This window comes from Mastomys coucha, unplaced genomic scaffold, assembly GCF_008632895.1.
Source record: "Mastomys coucha isolate ucsf_1 unplaced genomic scaffold, UCSF_Mcou_1 pScaffold6, whole genome shotgun sequence".
NCBI classification, from domain to species: domain Eukaryota; kingdom Metazoa; phylum Chordata; class Mammalia; order Rodentia; family Muridae; genus Mastomys; species Mastomys coucha.
The window spans coordinates 14,022,247-14,035,859 of NW_022196912.1; the positions used below are offsets into that span (position 1 = coordinate 14,022,247).

General features: G+C 42.2%; 1 protein-coding gene across 7 annotated transcripts in view; it reads right to left on the reverse strand.

Moving 5' to 3' along the window:
• The window catches only part of Arhgef33 (Rho guanine nucleotide exchange factor 33), a 63,797-nt gene that overhangs the window by 26,229 nt on the left and 23,955 nt on the right, over positions 1-13,613 (reverse strand). For all 7 annotated transcript variants that reach the window (XM_031356830.1, XM_031356825.1, XM_031356824.1 and 4 more), the window contains exons 7-9: positions 11,026-11,085; positions 8,142-8,366; positions 2,585-2,714 (exon numbers count right to left, since the gene is read on the reverse strand). In XM_031356830.1, the coding sequence (XP_031212690.1) occupies positions 2,585-2,714; positions 8,142-8,366; positions 11,026-11,085 (415 nt within the window). The remainder of the gene's footprint in view (positions 1-2,584; positions 2,715-8,141; positions 8,367-11,025; positions 11,086-13,613) is intronic.

A 13,613-nucleotide genomic window follows, 5' to 3' on the forward strand; every position in this document is an offset into this window, starting at 1 on the left:
GTCATGGTGTCTCTTCAGAGCAATGGAAACCCTAACTAAAACATGTTCTAATTTTTTTATGGCAATATGGATAGTTCCTATAGCCTTCAAAGTTCTCTCTCCTCTCATCAATATATTATTTAAATAGTAATAGAAGAAGAAAAAAAAACAAGATAAAAGCCATCAAGGAAAATCCAGTTATAGTTTCAACTTAGTTACGTTGTTCTTGCTAATTCATCATTGTGCCAAGATGATGCCAGGCTTTACAAGCAGTGGGTACAGCCCCACTGAATGGGTTGATGGCTGGCTTTAAGAGCAGCAGATCACAGATGAATGAACTTAGATAATTAAATGATTGCAACCTGTAACACAGAACTCATCACCTCTTGGTAGATGTGATTCTGAATTCTGTACATCAAGTGAAACAGCAGTCCTCCCCACAGGTGCTCCCAGACTGCTCAGTCTTAAAATGAGTCAAACAACGTCAGGACAATAACTTCCATGACATTTTCACATGTGACCACAGTTTCTACCTAGGCTCCCTCTGGCTGCATGTGCCCTTCCAAATGCACAAGGCTGGCCTGAAATGACTGAGGACTGATTTGAGCAATTCAGTGTTTCCAGGAAAAGCCTAAGGCTGTGTTTTGCAGGTCTGAGAAGGGGTGGCAATGTCAGGGTAGAAAGTGTTGATGCCTCACCATCATTTGGTGAGCAAAGTCACCAAATAAGCTCTCATGAAAAACATTGCTGATAGATCCATTCTCAGTGCATCAAGGTTTCAGAAAAGCTTATAGAAAAGAAGATATTTAGTGAGGAAAAGAAGATGAAGAGAACCCAAGTGTAGGACAGAAAAGGCAACACAGCCCATCCAAGAACAAGACAATGCGTTTTCAGTTGCAATGCTCTGAGTTGAAGCTTTGTGCTGCTTGACTGAGGGTTACCTTGACAACCAATATGAATAGCACTGTCTTGTATAGGATGGAATAAGGATTCCCTTATCTATGCAGCTTCGAGTGTCTCTGGACCTTGGTGTCTTCTTCTGAGATATAGACATCACAAGGTTCTGCAGATTCCTTTTCAGTCTGGAGATAGCACCCAGGGCCTCCTGAATGGTACGTAAGTGCCCTGCCCCCATGGCTGTATACCCCAGTGCTGGGGAAAAGTCATGAAGCTCTACATCAAGTATGACACATAGGACCCAGGATACATGGCTCTTCCCTACTTTTACTCAGATCCCCAATTTTATGGAAACAAGAAAGAGACCTTAGGTGCATAAGCAAACCCACACAAAAAGGTAGATTCTATTTCCATTTGAGTCATTTAAACTCTGCAGGTACTTGGGAAATAAAACAAAGCTATAGTTCAGAACCTTCCCATGGTTCAGGACGAGAAGGTGGGAGAGTAAGTCAGGCTTTAGTGGGATCTTTGGTGGGTAGGAAGGAACAGAGAAAGTCCGCCACTGTGGGAAGAAGAAACAAGAGTCCTGAGCATTTATTCTAAGTCAAGGGCTTGTAATGTCATGTCAGCCTTCTGTTGTTTATATTTTGATAATCAGCATCTTGTGGTAGTAAACTAGAAGCTCGTGGTGGTGGCCACTGGCACCGTAGGCACCACAGGCACATGGGTAGCTTCTCTCCTTGGAGTTCCTCTTTCCGCCCAAGCCCTTCCAATCCTTAGAAACACTCGAGACACTTGTGCATTGCTGGGGAGCAGTTCCTCCCCGAAGTCACTGAGATAAGTGTGACTATGTGGGTATTTGGGTTTGGTAGGAGGGATATTGAACAGTTGTGAAGTCAAGTAAAACAGGAGTAGCCAGAAGAAGCAGGAAAATGGGAACTTCCTTAGGTAGATTCATAACTGATGAAGCACCGGTGTATATCACCTCGTAGAATGAATACTTAAGGTACTAATGCCACATAATCCAAGACTCTCATTGATCAGGATTGTTCTTTTCCTCCATTCTGAATCAGCTCTTCTTCATTAATTAGTCCTTCCCTCTTTTCTGTTATCTTCCAACAGAGGGAGTAAAGAGCCAGCATGCTGGAAGCACAGTGCCACATAAGACTTGGTGCACACTCTTACACAGACCCTGCTGCTATGGGATCACCTGAGCAAGAGTTCGACCCTCCTGTATCATTGTCTAAGGGCCCTTATACTCAGAGCTCTGCCACATCCATTTCCTGAGACTTAGGTCAAGTCTGCCATCCGTGAGGACACATGGTGCCTCACTTTAGATTCTGAATTGACACAGACCCTGCTGCTATGGGATCACCTGAGCAAGAGTTCTACCCTCCTGTATCATTGTCTAAGGGCTCTTATACTCAGAGCTCTGCCACATCCATTTCCTGAGACTTAGGTCAAGTCTGCCATCCGTGAGGACACATGGTGCCTCACTTTAGATTCTGAATTGACACAGACCGAAAGCTCCACAGACTGTACTCACTGTCTACTTGCTGAGAACCAGTTTGAGACTTGCCATCACTGCCTATTCTTGCAAAGACTTTCTGGAGCTCTCTAGGCCCCAGAATCCACAAAGTAACAGCGGTGCATGACTCACCTTAAATCCTGTCAGTCTGAAAAGCAAAGGCAATGAGCACACCGGTACCTTCTCTCCTTGGGGTTCCTCTTTCCATCAGAGCCCTGGAATGTCGCCTTTATCTTCAGGATCAGAGAGATGTTGATGACATATTTCCGTTCTGACTCAAGCAGTTCCAGAGCCACAGTTTGCCTTTTTGCTTTAAAACAAACCCAAGGGGATTTTTTGTTAAGCAACTCCCTCCTGGACACTAAGCCAGGCAAGAAAGAGATAAAAACACATGGACAAGGTTAATTGGCAGTGTGTCCCTAGCATGCCAGAAGGCCTGGGCTTCAGTTCCTGCACCAGAATACCAGGCTTGGAGGTGCATAGTTACTGTCTGGGAGTTGAAGGCAGGAGAATCAGAAGTCCAAAGTATCTTCAGCTACTGAACCAGTTCAAGGCCTACCTGGGCCCCTTGAGACAAAAATGAAAAAAAAAAAAGAAGTGAAGTGAGGAAGTGATAGTAGTGAGGAGAGGAAAGAAGAAGAGAGGGAGGGAGGGAGGGTGGGAAAAGGAAGGAAGGAGGGTAAGCAGGCAGGCAGGGGTATTTGGAAAAGAGGAAAAACATATTGGAGGTATGAGATTCATCCAGCAAACCAAAGTACACAAAATTGTGTGTCTGCAGACAGAGACCACACTAAGAAGCAGTAGAGGCTAAAAATCTAGAGACTTGGGTAAATGAGGTAAAGCAAAACAAATTGAGAGAGCTTCCAGAGCACACTTGCAGACCTGGTGGCATCCTGGCTTCAGGAAATGGGAGAAGCTGCATGAGGGAAGCCCTAGCCTGAGCTAAAGATGAAGGCAGAGTGAGGAGCTGATGATGAAGGCAGAGTGAGGAGCTGATGATGAAGGCAGAGTGAGGAGCTGATGATGAAGGCAGAGTGAGGAGCTAATGATGAAGGCAGAGTGAGGAGCTGATGAGAGTCACCTTCTCCTTCAGGTCCCAGAGTGTCAGCAGCCAGGTTTAAACACTCTTGGCAGAAGACAGGTACCCTGCTACCTGATACACTGAACTTCCCAAGTAGGACCAGGACCCTAAGACATTGGCATTTACCAATATGTAAATTTTCTACCTAATTAGCATACCTATAATGAAGCTCACTACTACAAGCTTGGATAATACATAATTTCAGGTTATTGGGGGGGTTCTTTCCTCCCTCCTTCCCTTCCTTTCTTCCTTCCTTCCTTCCTTCCTTTTGTGGTATAATCTTTCTTAAACACATAAACAATTAAGGCTACTGAGACATTTGAATAATATTATACCATAGAAGAGAGAAAAGAAATACACAAATGTATGTGAAAATTAAATCTTCGTCAGAAGCCATCTAGGAAAGGCAAAGACATACTAGTGATTTTTCTGGAGATGGCCCACCATTTCGCATGAGCTCTAAGAATGCATAGCCTAATGATTCCTGGGCATCAGCCACCCTATTGGGCAGATTCTCTGCAGATCAACATGGATATAAACTCTCATGTAGTAAAGCTATGTAGACAAATTAATGATTTCATAATTCCTGATAGTGATTTTATATAACTCCTAAATTTATACAAATAATCTCAAGCCCTTTATAGAAGAAAAGCTGCAAACAGAGCTCTGTAAACCTTCATGTGTCACCGGCTAATTGCACTAGGAAAAGAAATCAGGCTTGGAACAAACTTACAATCAAGGAAAACATTCTAAGTTAGCTGTGAGACTATTATCTGGTAACTAAAGGTCATACACTGGGAGTGAACAATTTATTATAGGTTCAAGGACAGAAAATACAATATTGACTAGTTTATCTATGCAAAACTTCCAAATAATAAGACACAAGGTAGGTAATTTTTCTCTTGACAAAACCATGCTAACTTGTGACACAAAAATTATTGCTTTAGGGCTGGAGAGATGGCTCAGCAGTTAAGAGCACTGACTCTTCTTCCAGAGGTCCTGAGTTCAATTCCCAGCAACCACATGTGGTTCACAACCATCTGTAATAGGATCTGATACCCTCCTCTGGTGCATCTGAGGAGAACCACAATGTACTCACATACACAGAATAAATAAATCTTTAAAAAATATTATTGCTTTAAACTTACAATGAACTTATGGGGTTAGTAACATAAATGTTAAGTCAAATACTAGTCTTCATGGAAAGACGTAAACAATTCTGTCATAACTCCTTAAGCCTTATTGATCAACGACATAAATTATTGCCTTAAACTTACTCCGAACCTACTGGAATGTAAAAGTATTTAGAAAATCATGTAACCAATTATCCTGCTGTAATGGTTCTACCTGGTAGTTGTATGATGTAATGTTTTAGAGAAAGTATAAACTCTAAGAACAGCAATAAAGCAACAAACAGTGCAGCTCTCTGCAGCTTCAGCCAGAGTGAGTGTTTTCTACATGCCTCAATTTTCTCTTTTCCTTGTTTCATTCTCTTTCTTTTCTTTTCTCTCTGGTTCATGAAGAGTTAACAAACTCCAAGCCCCTGGCCTGGCTAGAAGGGGCCAGGAAACAAAATTTAAGCCTTTTTTATTCTTAATCCCTTGCTGTTGCCAGCAGGAGTAATTACCAGAAGCCAGCTGCTTTTGGCCTTAGAATAGCAGAGTCAAAGAAGACAGAAGACTAGCCAAAGGTAAAGCAGCTTTGGGACCTGATCCTGACTCCATCCCTTCACTGCCTTCCTTTCCCCAGGGAAACCCTGTGGTGCACAGCAAATTTTACAATTACTACTGGCAAAAAGATATGCAAAATATTCTAGCCATTTAAAAATTACTGGATGCTATTTTAAAAGAAGAAAACTTTAAGAGTAGATCAAGCCTTCTCTTTCACCCTCCCTTCACATCTCCCTTCACCCTCAGGAGAAGCCAAATGCAGAAAAGAAATGTGCTTTGAAGAAAAATTTGGTCCATGAAAAAATGAAACCAGGGAACATAACATTAAATTAGAAACATCAAAGAAAAGGAAAACTATAGCTGAGATGATATTGCAAAATTAATAGAGGGGTAGGCATGTGCTTTCCAGGGCATGCATGTGTTACCAAAGGAGGGTCCTTTATTCTCTGCATAAATGATGAGAAAGATCACATATTATCTTAAGGACCACCACACCCTGATGAAGTTGTAACACCTTGGGTATAAAGAGAAGACCCTAAAAGTTAGCAGGTAGAGAGGCCAGAAAAATGGCTCAGAGGGTAAAGCCACTTGCTGCTAAGCCTGAGGACCTGAGTTGCACCCTGCCCCCCCACACACACACACGTTGTAGAAAAACATGGTAGTAACAGAATGTTACTGTGTAACATTCAAAGACCTAAAGATGAGAGGAATGCTGTGCTCTCCAATGGCAACATTCGAAGCTGAAAGACAATGGAAGAACTGCTTCAGACTGATAAGAGAAAATGGTTTTCTGGTAAAGCAGGATGACAGCAGTGGAATGGGCCGGGTTGAAGTAAGGTGTCTAAGGTCTCTAAGCAACATAAATACGAGGAGATAACAATAAAAAGATATATAGAATAGAGCTTTTGTTACATGGAGAAAAACAAATATCTCAGGACTGCTTGTAAGCTGCCATGTGGCAGAGTCAAACTCTGGAAGAGCAGCCAGTGCTCTTAGCCACAAGTCATCTCTCTAGCCCTGGATTATGGAATTTTAAAATATGATGGGGGTAGGAGAGATGGCTCAGTGATTAAGACTGTTCTTTCAGAGGTCCTAAGTTCACTTCCCAGCAACCACATGGTTGGTGGCTCACAACCATCTGTAATGGGATCCTATGCCCTCTTCTGGTGTGTCTGAAGACAGCTACAATGTACTAACATACATAAGATAAATAAATAAACCTTTTTTAGAAATATGAAGACATTCAGTGTGGCTAATAAAAAATAATAAGCTATTGAATGGATTACATGCAACAATGTAGATGAATCTCAAAAACACATAGTGAGAGAAAGTGACTAGGCACAAAAGAACACATAAAGTATTATCCCACTTATGGGAAGTTCAAGAACAGATGAAACTTTACAATAGTCACAGGGGTTCTTTATCTAGATATTCACTAGAATGAAGCATGACATAAATTCCCAGCATAGCAGAAATATATGTTGATCTTGACAGTGATCCCAGACAATATTTATATGGAAAAAGTCAAGCTGAGAGAGAGTCAGTTCTCCTTATGGGTATGGCCTTCAGGGGACTGGCAATGCTCCAATGGCTGGCCCCACACCCTAGAGCTTATGGGCAACACAAATTGCATTATTTTATAAAAAAAAAAAAAAATGAGGAAACAAAGTTACCAGAGGGTCGAGAATGAGGAGTTGGGGGATGTGGTAACTATGATGAAAAGAAAGTAGATACAATAAAGAATTAATTAAAAATGTCCTAAGAGTCATAAGCTGAGGCACAAAAAGCTGCTCAGGGGTTATAGCCCTGGCCATACAGCCTCCATGTTCACACAATAGACTACACTACTGTAGCATACACACTTACACATACACATACAAATACACATATACACATTAAAAATTTTTTTTAGTTTAAATGTGAATTTTACTCTATGTAAATAAACTTTAGACAAAGTATTATTCATAAAATAGCATAAAATATGAAGCAGCTTGTGATAGTGTGAGTGAAAATGGCCCAAAGGCTATTTGAATCCTTGGTCCCCAGCTGGTGGAACTGTTTGGGAAAGATTGGGATTATGGCCTTGTTGGAAGAGATGTGTTACTGGAGGCAGGCTTTGATGTTTCAAAGGATGCATGTGATTCCCAATGCGCTTGCTCTCACATTCTCTCTCTCTCTCTCTCTCTCTCTCTCTCTCTCTCTCTCTCTCTCTCTCTCCTTCCCTTCCCTTCCTCCCTCCCTCTCTCCCTCCTTCCCTCATGGTTCTAGGGCAAAATGTGAGCTTTCAGCCATGCCTTTGCTCCAACATCATGACCTCTATCCCTCTGAAACCAGAAGTCAAATTAAATGATTTCTTTTATCAGTTTCCTTAGTTGTAGTGTTCTATCACAGCAACAAAAAGAAATTAATGCACAAGTAACAGGTTAAGCTGTCAAAAAGAGTTTAAGGTGGTTGCTAAGGCTTCTTGTTAACAATTTTAAAAAGCTTTTAGTTCTATTTAATTTTTATCTATTTGCTTAAGAATAATATTTATTTAAAAATATTATCCCTCCCCCAGTGTAGAAAATACTATTGTCAGCATTTATTTCCCATAGACGGAAAGGGTGGGGAGAAAGGAAAGGAAGAAGGGAAGCAGGAAGGAGGCCATTGCAGGGTTTGACATGCTAGTGGCACACTATCAATAAATGATTGGCTGACTAAATAGATAATCACCAAGAATCTTAGTCTTTTGTTTGTTTGTTTGTTTGTTTGTTTTCTGAAGCACTACAATACAGAATGTCATAAACACCCAGAATCAAGGTCCCTTGATTCTGATTCTTGTTATGTGATCCATGCTAAGTCCCTTCACCTCTGTAGGCTTTAGAGACTTCATCCTGAAAAGACACAAGGTGGTGCCACATGTCCATTCTGTCTACAATGCCCAGGTTCCAGCCTCGTGCACAGCTCATTCTTTCATAACCCACCCATAACCCCCCTCAGGACTTACCAGCTAAAGAGGTTTCACATAGAACATTTTCCAGGGAGCTGTGTCTACCCTGGCCAGCGTCCTTCAGTTTATCTGGGTGATCTTTTGTGACATACTCCTCGCCCCATTCTTTGCCATCCTTAGGCTGTCTCCACAGGCCAGGTGTGTGATGGCCCTTGGACTGGATCTCAGCTGAGAGAGAAGGCTTAAGGTTTTCATCTGATTCTGGAGCTGTTGGGTTCACTCCTGAAAAACAATGCCTGCTAGACAAAAACTTAAAAACAAAACAAAACCAAGAACCTTTTATTCTTCTCTCATACCCCAACTGCAGTTTCCCTCTCCCTCCCTCCTCCCAGTCCTTCTCCCTGCCTCTCCTCTCCCCCAGATCCACTCCTCTGTTTCCCTTCGAAAAAGGAGTAGGCCTCCCAGGGATATCCACTGGCATGGCCTAACGGGATACAATAAGACTAAGCATAAAACCTACACTAAGACTGGACAGTATATCATGACAACCCAGTAGGAGGAAATGGGTCCCAGGAGCAGGCAAAAGGGCCAGAGATACCCCCACTCCCACTGTTATGAGGCCCACAAGAAGACCAAGCTACACAGCCATGACATATATGCAGAGGACCTAGGTCCGACTCATCCAGGCTCCCTGATTGTCTCTGTGAGCCACTATGAGCCCTACTTAGTTGATTCTGTGTATCATGTTCTTGTGTCCTTGACTTCTTTGAACTTTCTTTTTGAAAAAGAAAATAGTATCTGTTACTAACTCTTAACTAATATACTACTAGATGGGTACCTCATCTCTAAAAGACTAAATATGTCAATTAAGGGTTAAGAGTGTCCCAAAGTGTAAGGAGTCACCTTTTTCTCTTTTTCTGGCCCATGTATCCTCTAATTTGTTTTTATACATGGACTCCACAAAATAAGTAAGCTTTTAAAAATCCCAACACGGTAGCATGTACCCATAATTTCAGCATTTGGGAGATAGAGGTAGGAAGGTCGAGTTCAATGTTACCATCCTTAGCTTCGTAAAAACATTCAAGGCCAGCCAGGCTACATGAGAATGTGCCTCAATAGACTAGACTAGACTAGACTAGACTAGAGTAGACTAGAGTAGACTAGAATAGACTAGAGTAGACTAGAGTAGACTAGACTAGACTAGACTAGACTAGAGTAGACTAGACTAGAGTAGACTAGACTAGACTAGACTAGACTAGAGTAGACTAGAGTAGACTAGAGTAGACTAGAGTAGACTAGACTAGACTAGACTAGACTAGAGTAGACTAGAGTAGACTAGAGTAGACTAGAGTAGACTAGAGTAGACTAGAGTAGATTAGAGTAGACTAGAGTAGACTAGACTAGACCAGACTAGACTAGAGTAGACTAGAGTAGACTAGAGTAGACTAGAGTAGACTAGAGTAGACTAGACTAGACTAGAGTAGACTAGAGTAGACTAGAGTAGACTAGAGTAGACTAGACTAGAGTAGACTAGAGTAGACTAGACTAGACTAGACTAGACTAGAGTAGACTAGAGTAGACTAGAGTAGACTAGAGTAGACTAGACTAGAGTAGACTAGAGTAGACTAGAGTAGACTAGACTAGACTAGACTAGAGTAGACTAGAGTAGACTAGAGTAGACTAGAGTAGACTAGAGTAGACTAGAGTAGACAAGTTATACCAACAAGTTAACAAAGTTAAAGCAGCATGTTTGACTCCCTGTCTGCTTGCTTCCAGGTCAGCGTGGCAGGCACCTGCAGCACTGTTAGGAAGAAGTACAAAAGGCCAGAGGGAAGGACACTAAAGACACCTGGTGGTGACAAGGGGTTGGTATTTGGTCCCTTTATCCTAGGATGCTAAGTTGAAAGAAGAGGAGAGAACAGAAGGAAGATTAAATAATGCATAAATTCTGCTAAATTATCAATTAAGTAAATTTAGATTAAACTATAAAGTATGTGAGGCAAGAAAAATGTGTGCCATGGAGTATTCCCCTGTGAGACTTGAGCAAATGCTAGCTTATTAGTAATTGGAATGAGAAAGAACTAAGAATGTTGATTTATTCTTCTAAAAATTTATCTGCTGTCCTCTCTCCTCCATCTAAATGAGTCCCTATACCAGCAGTGTGTAGGAACATAAGTGGAAAGGGTGATTACTCTTGTCTGGTTTTATGATTTGCATAAGAAGTATCCTGTGAAAGGTCTGGGATGGAAGGCGTGGTCCTTGATGCAGTAACAACAACGGGAAGTGGCTGGATAACAAGAGCTCCAACTGTCTGGTAGATTAATCCAACAATGGATTCCATTTTTAAATAAAGTATTTGGAGATGATAAAACCATGAAGGTTTAGACATACTTGGGAGAAACTGTCACTGGGGATATACCCTTCTACTGTGTACGTTGTCCCCAATTCTTTCCTATTATTCGCTCTGCTTCCTGGATGCCAAGAAGTAAGCAGAACCTTATACCATAGGCTTCTCATGCTGCCATGCTCAGCTCTTGTCTGCAGCAATGAAGCAAGCTGACCTTGGATTGAAACCAAGAACTAAAATAAATTTCTCCTTTAAGTGGTTTTTTTTTTTTTCAGGTTCTTGTCAGAGTCAAGAACGTGATTAGCATGTCTGAGTCCTTTCCTGCCTGGCTTGGGCCTGGTGGAGTAGCACAGGGAAGGGGCCTGGACTGTTTAGTTGGCTCAGCAGGCAAAGTGTTTGCCTTGCAAGCCAATAACCTGAGTTCAATTCCCAGAAACCATAAAGGTGGAATGAGAGAACCAGCTTCACACGGTTGTCCTCTGACTTCCACCCCTGTGCAGTAGCATGTGCTCCAGTGTCCACATGCGCATGCACGCACACACACATTATACATGCACATAATAATAAGTACTTAAATCAAGAGGAACCACTTACCAGGACCCATCATTCCCTTCACATTGCCATCTCCAACATGAACAGATCTTGACTCTTGGGCTGCAGAGAAAGGAAACTTGACTCAGCATCCATTCTACCAACATGGATTCCACCTTCTATGACCCAAGAAAAGGACAGACTCACAGATTTTACAGTTTCATCACAGATGAGAGAGACAGAGCAAGGGTCGATGTGGGATAGTGGAGCCAAAGCTAGCTTCTCAACTGTTAAAAATGGCCACAAGTGATATCTATTCAAACAACTAAGAATCCAATAGGTTTGATCCAGTACAAAGAGGGGTTAGCTCTCAGACATTCAGAACAAGAAGAAGTAGGAATTAAGAAGGACAATTGCATTTTAAAAATCTTCTTCAAGGCTAGAAGAGTGTAAGAGATTCTATAAAACAGTATTTTCAAGGACTGGAGAGATAGCCCTCCTGAGCACAATTGCTCTTGCAGAGGACAGGGTTCCATTCTCAGCACCATGCACAGCCATCTGTAACTAACTCCAGTTCCAGGATATCCATCTCCCACTTCTGACCTCCATATCCACCAGGCGTACATGTGGTATACATACATATGTGTTGGCAAAACATTAATATACATTAAATGAAATCAATTAACCTGAAAGAGTGTTATCTCATTTCTTTAAATGACATCACAAACTTTTCAATTATAAGGTATATAAGAATGAAGCTTTACAACAGAGGAACCCCACAAGAAGGCTGCCTTTTAGAATGAAGGGTAGAAGAGACAGCTCTAAGGTTAGAGTGCACACTGCTCTTCCAGAAGACCTAAGTACAATTCCCAGCACACACACTGGGTGTATTACACTGTCTGTAACTCCAGATCCAGGAGAGCTGATGTCTCTACTGCAGTTTCCGATACATAATCACACAGACACATATACATAGTTTAAAATAATTAAAAACAAATCTTTTTTAAAGAAGAAAGAAAAGAAAGAGGGTCAGCCATTTGTGGTGAACAGCATCCAAGATGGCTCTGTACTCTTCCTGTCCTGTGACTGTTCCTTTAAGTGATGCTGGGTTAGTGACTGTCTTCTGAAGAATAGAACACACAGGAATAATGAGCTGCTTCTCCAAACAGTAGGTTACACAAAGCTCCACCTTTGTTCTGAGCATTCCGTTAGACCACAGACCCCAGGGTAAGCAGGTGCCATGTGGGAGATGCCCATATCACAGGGACTGCCACACCATGTGCATAATTCTGGAAGAAAATGTCCTCTGAGTACAGCCTTCACATGGCATAACAGGTTTGGCCAGCACCTCAATGGCAAATACCTCAGCAGAGATCTCAAGTGAGTGGTCCCAAGGCCAACTATGCACAGACTCCTAGCACAGAGGAACCTAGGTAACAAATGTTTGCTGCTTAGAGCTACTGAATTTGAGGTGACTGACAAGACTTACACTGTTGTGTCATTAAAAAAGGATAGCTGGGCAGTGGTGGTGCACGCCTTTAATCCCAGCACTTGGGAGGCAGAGGCAGGCGGATTTCTGAGTTCAAGGCCAGCCTGGTCTACAGAGTGAGTTCCAGGACAGCCAAGGCTACACAGAGAAACCCTATCTCAAAAAAAAAAAAAAAAAAAAAAAAAAAGAAAGAAAGAAAGAAAGAAAGAAAGAAAAGAAAAGGATAAACCAGCATTTTTGAAGGTTTTGCTCCTTTAATCTGAATTTTAATAAGAACTGCCACCAATTATATGCATGATGTCATAATAAAGGCAAATTCCAAATTTTTTACAGCACCATGGTAAAACAAACTATGACTATGTCTCTATCACAAGGCAGGAAGGAGAGGCTGCCAGGGAGCAGGTCATCTAAATCCACACAGTGAGACAACGCAGTAGAGAAAGTTGCTCACTGTAAAAGGCTGACAATTTCAATTTAATGTGAAATTCACGAGGGAAAGAGAGAACGCACAGTTAGAAGTTGCTAACCTCCATATCTGAGCTGTGGCACACACTCACTTGAAGTCACACACATACACCATACACACACACCCATACAAACTAACAATAATAAGTAAAACATTTTCGCCTTTAATCCCAGCACTTGGGAGGCAGAGGTAGACAGATTTCTGAGTTCAAGGCCAGCCTAGTCTACAGAGTGAGTTCCAGGACAGCCAGGGCTACACAGAGAAACCCTGTCTTGAAAAACCAAAAAAGAAAAAAAAAGTTTTAGGAGGAAGCTCCACTCCCAGGCACTCTGACACTCTCAGGATCAGAGGTGAGGAGAGCCCAACATCTGTCCCAACACCAGGAGTAACTGGGACCAGGGAGACCAGGCACGCAAGAAAGAACTCCGCTAGCAGAGTGGCTCAGGTTCCTTCCGGTCTCTCTGGGTTGGTGTCCTGAGCAGACCTTGGGCCTAGGCTCTGCAGCCAGTCCTACAACACCCAGAGAAAGCTGCTTCACAACCAGGTGCTCTAACAAGCCCAGGGTCACAGGATCCCAGAATCACAGGATCCCAGAGACAGCTTGACTCTGAGGAGTTCTGACCCAACCAGGATCACAGGAAGGACAGGCTCCAGTCAAATTTAGCAAGGGCAGGTAGAGCTAGAGATAACCAGATG